Here is a 6,039-nt window from a genome sequence, read left to right as displayed (position 1 = left end):
TGGGGAAAATGACAATGTTATTTCTTCTCAAGCCTATATGACATTGAAAATTCATCACTTGTTATCCATGCAAAAAATATCAGATCCGAATGTAGAAAAAAGAGCAAGCTAAACAATGGATTTTGTGAAGCAGATGTAATTAGGACTACATCTTCAGATTGGAAATTATCAGTAAGTCACAAGAGGGGACCCACTGCAATGGACATCGGTAGCTTCAGAAAGCCTTTGCCTTGGCGACAATGCTGCGATGAGAGTAGAATCAACTTCATAGTTCACAATGCATTTTCGTTTCTGGGAATCTGAATTCATCTTTTCCTCTGATGAAGTCTCAACAATGGGACTTAATGCTTCTTTCTGCTGAAGGGATACCATGGCTTGAGCTTCTGCAACAACAGACGGATCATCATCTGCAGCGTACAGAATTCTTTTTATCGCTGCAACAACCTGCAGAAAAGAAACATTAGATCACAAGTTAACACGAGTCCTAGGTAGTTGAAAATTTTTTATCTACTCTTAGAGTTTCTAAAATGAAAGAAAGCATACAGTTAAGTTTTCAATTTCAGGACTCTGGCACAAAATCTCGATATCTCTCAGCTTTGCAAAATAGAAGTCCCTTTCCTTCTCAAGACTGTCTACTGACAGCTTCAATTCTGTGATCTGCATATCAAGTAGTATTAGAGTCTAGACTACTACATCCCTCGAAGAATTTCTTTGGGGAGTTAAATAGTTCGTACCTGTTCATCATATGCAGGCACTGAACTAGGAGGTGGTTTTGAAGCTTTCACAGATTGATTTGCAGAGTTCACAGAGGACAAATCATTCCTTCGAGGATTGTGCGAGGACTGTGATTTAGGAGCGGCAGCTGTTGAAGTCTTGGCTGAAGGTTGAGATGCCCCACATTTCTTGCTTGCTTCTTTTCCTCCCTTGCATGCCTCTCTTCTTTCCAGTGGATTGTAACTAACCACGAAAATAAACAAGTAAATCAAATCAGTCATTAGTATACCTGGAAAGCGCTACCTTATTTGACAAGCTCTTGTTTCATCAGGATAAAACATAGAAGCAAACCTTGCAAGTATAGGACAGGTAATTCAAGTTAATATAAAATTTATAAGGTGAATTACAATGTTTATGCCGCAGTCTACAGCTTTCAGCAGCAGGGATAAAAAATTTTCTAGCATCATTCAACTACTTACCAATTCCGCATGCCCTTATATAGTCTAGTAGGTACTGACAAGACAAAAGAAGCGAAAAATCTTCTAGGCATATCAAAATTAAGATGTTGTAAGATTGAAAATTCTACGGCGAGAAAAAGCTTTGCAATCACAAAAATTAGAAGACGAGAGAAGTAAAATGGAAAGAAAATACATATATTTAGATAAAAGACAAAGAAAATAAATTGCCAACAGCGACGGTAAGTGTTGGCTTTTTGTTTTGTTCCCGATTAACCATTAAACACGGCTTTAAGAAGCCCAGGCCGATAAACATTCATTTCAAATTCGTACTATCAAAAACAGCAAAATAGAGCTTTCAATTGATCAATCAGTAAATCAACATCATAAAAAATAATACACAATTTGAAAGAGAATTTGCTTGGAATTGACATAGAACAAGGTTCTACCAGGAGTGATGAATTCGACTGAACAATAAATCTTAATTTGTAATTTGTACTCACTTCAGCAAAAGATAATAAACATAAAATTACCAATTACGATTAGTAAAGTCAAAAAATTACTTGAGAGCGCCTCCATTAACAGAATCGCAATAACGCTTCATCCACTGCATGAACTCCAAATTATCAAGCGGCCTTCCTTTTGTAAGCTTATTCACTTCAATGTGCTAAAGTACCCAAAAACCACAACCAAGTTCCAAATGAATGCCAGAAATATAAAAAAACAAAAAACAAAATTCACACTTCAAAGAATTAATAGATGCATGTAAAATTGAATTTGAAGCGCACAGAGAAGGAAAAATTCAGAAAATGCCGCAAACCTTAGTGATCTTGAGTTTGTTGAAGACATCTTGAAGGACCTTGTAATTCTGGATCATTTCATACTCGTTCTTGGCATCGAAATTGACCTTGTGCATAGGCACAATCCCTGGATGAACAGAGTCCATTAGCTGGCAGTGAACGGCACCGGAGCAGGCCTAAAATTGACAGATCCATTACAAGTCAGAGAAATTATTCGTTGACACTGCGAAACTAGGGCAAAGGAAGAATGAAAGAGATGAATTGTAAAGAAAGGGATAAGGAGAGACCTCTTCGACTTTGGATAGATTGAGTTGGAGAGTGGAGTTGATCCACGAGAGGATCTCCGATCTGCCGACGAAATATGCCGAATCCATCATCCCGATATTCGTGGCCATATCTGATTTCCCGATTTTTCTTTGTTTGCTTTTCCGTAGGCTTCTAAATCTCTGCTGCTTCACGTTCAGAGAGAGAGGGGACGCTCTTTGTGGGGAAGAGAGGTTGAGATATAGAGAGAGAGAGAATCTGAGAATTTAAAATGGGAGAAGAGCGGGCTCTTTTTGGTTCTCAATTCAAAATGGTCTGTCTCACTGACCCAGCCGACTAGCCGTTGTCCTCTCCTCTCCGCTTTATGCGGGTAGGAATCGTAAACATGTTCGGGTCCGCCTCAGGTCCAACTCTATAACAGTCCATAAGGAATCCTTGGGCTATTGTTTGGGTCTCATAGTTGCACGAAATGGGATATGGAATACTTCTTTAAAATTTAAACGTGAAATATCATTTTTTAAATAATAATTTGTAAATAAATTTTAGAATATATAAAATAATTAATCTATAAAATTAGCATTTATATAATTATGATATATATTTAAAATATAAATATAAATAATTAATCAATCAATAAACCCTAAACCTTAAATTCAAACTTATTACCTTGCTAATTTATTTCATTTCGTTAAATTTAATAAAACTAAAAAAAAATTATATTTTATTATAAACTTATTTATTATATAAATAATTATTGTGGTCCTAATAATATTATTTTATTAGAACCTATGATGTTAGATACTCTAATTATTTTAATTCGAAAAATAAAACAAGTTACAAACTGGGTTTAAATTATATTTAATAAATTAATATTTCTGTTATTACTTATTGGTGACCATACAAGTATGATGAGGATTAAGAAGAAGATGGGATTTTCTCTAGTACTTGTAGCACCTCTTTCATTGTTGGCCTTTTTTGTGGAATTGGAGAAGCACAACTGTAACCTAACTTGAAGCAAGCCAGCAAGGACTCCTCTTTGCCTTCCACATCAGCTCGAATTGCCACATCAGCCATCCTTACAGCTCGATTCAGATCGTCAACTACTAGTCCATTGCTTCCTTGACCCAATTCATCCACAACTATAACCTTCCCAGTGAGCAGCTCTAATAATATAACCCCAAATGAATACACGTCCCACTTTGGGTTGGGCTTGAGGTTTCTCAACGACTCTGGAGCATGGTACGGAGATAAACCTCCAATCAAGCTCGGACTTGGACTTGGGCTTGGGCTGGGCCCAAGTGAGAAGTCCTGGAAGCTGTCGCGAGAGGCTGTGGACCTTCTGCTTCCAAAATTTCGGGTTGATCCGCTGGATTTACAGCTCAAGTCACCAGTCACGAGCCTCTCGAGCCCAAAATCTCCAACCTTAGGCTCCATGTCGTAGCCCAAGAGAATATTACTGGGCTTTAAGTTTCCGTGCACGTGCTTCTTATCGTGGAGAAAAGACAGTCCACGGGCTACCCCTTTAGAAATCTTCAGTCGGGCCTCCCACGGTAGATGGTAAGGTGAAGAGCCCACTTTCCCTGAAACATGCACCAGCCGCCAAGTTAGCAGGGTAGATCAACGCTGTCTGTGGGAGAAAGAAACTAGAAAGTGATGTGTTCGGGAACTGCGGGTAACGTGTATCGCTATCGACGCCGCGAGGCTAACGATAACAAACGCGACCACATCAGGTGGTTGACTCCTTACCATGCATTTAAAACAATCCAGTCCGTGGCTCAGACTAGTAGACGCAGAAGCAATCCACTAACATGCGCACACATAAAACGACGGGAAAGAAAAGGCGTAAAAGAGAAAGTGAAGGGAAGAGGAGAACTCACGGTAACGAGCATTGGCGAGGCTGCCATTGGGGACGAAATCATAGATAATGAGCTTCTCATCGGCCCCCCAATAGAACCCACAAATTCGAACCAGATTTGGGTGCACCAACTTGGATATAACACGGAACTGGGTCTCGAAATCTCTGAACCGCTCTACATGGCTCTCACCTATTCTACGAACAGCAAGTGCAGTCCCATCTTCGAGAACGGCCTTGTACATTATGCTAGAGCCAGTTGCGCCCAGTATATAAGCTGATGCTTTGAGTAAAGTTTCGAGCTCGAGCTGTTTTTCGCCGTCAATAGTCACTAATTTGCCTCCTTTGTTTTGTTCCTGCTCTTGTGGCCGTTGATTTTCGAGATTTCCAGGATTTTCGTCGTCGTTGTCGGAACTAGGGGAATCGGATTCTTCTTCATTGTCTCTCTTGCGTAAACATGACCATCTCGTGAATCCTCTTGATTCTGAGGAGGAAGATGACCGAGTGTCCTTTGCATTATTAGCCTCTTTCTTGATTGTGGTTTCGACGTTCTTCCTTTTCTTTAAGTGGTAGACATAGAAGAAAATCATACCGAGAATTGCAGCCCCTGCAATGTCGCCAACTATAACTCCTATGATGGTTCCTCGCCTAAGCCCTTGAGTCTCAGTTGCTGCACGACCTGGTCGGGTGGTTGCAGGGCTTGAGGATATTGTTTTTGGAATTGCAGCGATTGCTGGAGGAGAGGTAGGTGAAGATACGTTCGGAAGAAAGGATGGCGAATGAGAAAGAATTGGGCATGGGTTTCTTGATGGCTCGCCACAGATATCAGGATTCCCAATAAAAGAAGCAGCTTTCTGATTCAGGAAAATGCTAGAATTTGGTATTAGTCCAGACAGATTATTGAATGAGAGATCGATAGTGGCATTACCAGGGTTTTGTGAAGCAAATTCCACTGGAATTTGGCCGGAGAGCTTGTTATAAGAGATGTTCAAGTACTGGAGATTACTACCACCAAAATCTTGAGGCAGAGATCCATTGATGAGATTGGAAGAAAGATCTAAAACCTGAAAAGCTCCAAATCCACTAGGCAGACCACCAAAAAAGTAATTGTTCTTCAAAGAAACAACAGTTAGATTATGGAGACTAGGGAGACTGGAGGGTAAGGTTCCCGACAATGCATTGTCAGACAGGTTAAGAAACTCAAGATTTTGTAAGGAACCTGTAGTCTCTGGCAACTCGCCAGAGATCATATTATTAGACAAATCAAGAAAGCGAAGTTGGGATGCATTGAAAAGAGAAAAAGGCAAAGACCCATTGAGAGAATTGTTGGATATGTCAAGATTTTGGAGGTGTTGGATCATACCAAGATCAGCAGGAATAGAACCAAGAAGCTGAGAATTTGGCAGAGACAAGCCAGTGACACGAGAGAGAGCTCCACAGGTAACTCCATTCCAGGAACATGGAGTCTCATCGTTGTAGTTCCAGCTCTGAAGAACACGAAGAGGGTCAGTGAGAATAGAGAACTTGAAAGAAAGCAAGAGAATACCATCTGTGTTAAGCCCAAAAGATTGAACTACAAGAAACAAAACAACAACTGCAAGAATCGTCCACCAGATATGGAGGCCATTGCTTTGGGAGTTCATGATTTCTCAGAATAATCCCACATCTCTCCTACGAAAAACTACTCTCTCAAACTGAGACGACAGAGAGAAATAGTGAGAGAAAGAGAGATGCAAGTGAGATTTACGAAGCCATGACATGTGGAAGTTGTTAAAAATACACAGCAGACCAAGCAAAGCTTCTCACCACCATGCCTTTTTGGGCAGCTCTGCAGGAATAAATTAGTGTTTCTCTTGCTTCACCACTTTCCTTGTGCTCACATTTAAGAAGCAATAAACGAGGACATGAAAGAATAGTATCTTCACTAGAAGACAGCCAGGTGGAGTTACAAAGG

At 40.2% G+C, this 6,039-nt stretch overlaps 2 protein-coding genes across 2 annotated transcripts; both read right to left on the bottom strand.

Moving 5' to 3' along the window:
* LOC110629884 (microtubule-associated protein RP/EB family member 1C) lies at nucleotides 1-2,792 on the bottom strand. The gene is made up of 6 exons (XM_021777076.2): nucleotides 2,257-2,792; nucleotides 1,990-2,145; nucleotides 1,733-1,836; nucleotides 735-957; nucleotides 544-657; nucleotides 1-444 (listed from the first exon to the last, which is right to left on the bottom strand). The coding sequence occupies exons 1-6, from the start codon at nucleotides 2,362-2,364 to the stop codon at nucleotides 169-171; spliced, it is 981 nt and encodes a 326-aa protein (XP_021632768.1). The 5' UTR covers nucleotides 2,365-2,792; the 3' UTR covers nucleotides 1-168.
* A 283-nt stretch (nucleotides 2,793-3,075) lies between these two features.
* LOC110629883 (probable LRR receptor-like serine/threonine-protein kinase At4g37250) lies at nucleotides 3,076-6,039 on the bottom strand. The gene is made up of 2 exons (XM_021777074.2): nucleotides 4,111-6,039; nucleotides 3,076-3,813 (listed from the first exon to the last, which is right to left on the bottom strand). The coding sequence occupies exons 1-2, from the start codon at nucleotides 5,726-5,728 to the stop codon at nucleotides 3,149-3,151; spliced, it is 2,283 nt and encodes a 760-aa protein (XP_021632766.1). The 5' UTR covers nucleotides 5,729-6,039; the 3' UTR covers nucleotides 3,076-3,148.

The sequence above is a fragment of the Manihot esculenta genome, chromosome 13 (assembly GCF_001659605.2).
Source record: "Manihot esculenta cultivar AM560-2 chromosome 13, M.esculenta_v8, whole genome shotgun sequence".
Lineage (NCBI taxonomy): Eukaryota > Viridiplantae > Streptophyta > Magnoliopsida > Malpighiales > Euphorbiaceae > Manihot > Manihot esculenta.
This window is presented reverse-complemented; position numbering and strand designations above follow the sequence as displayed.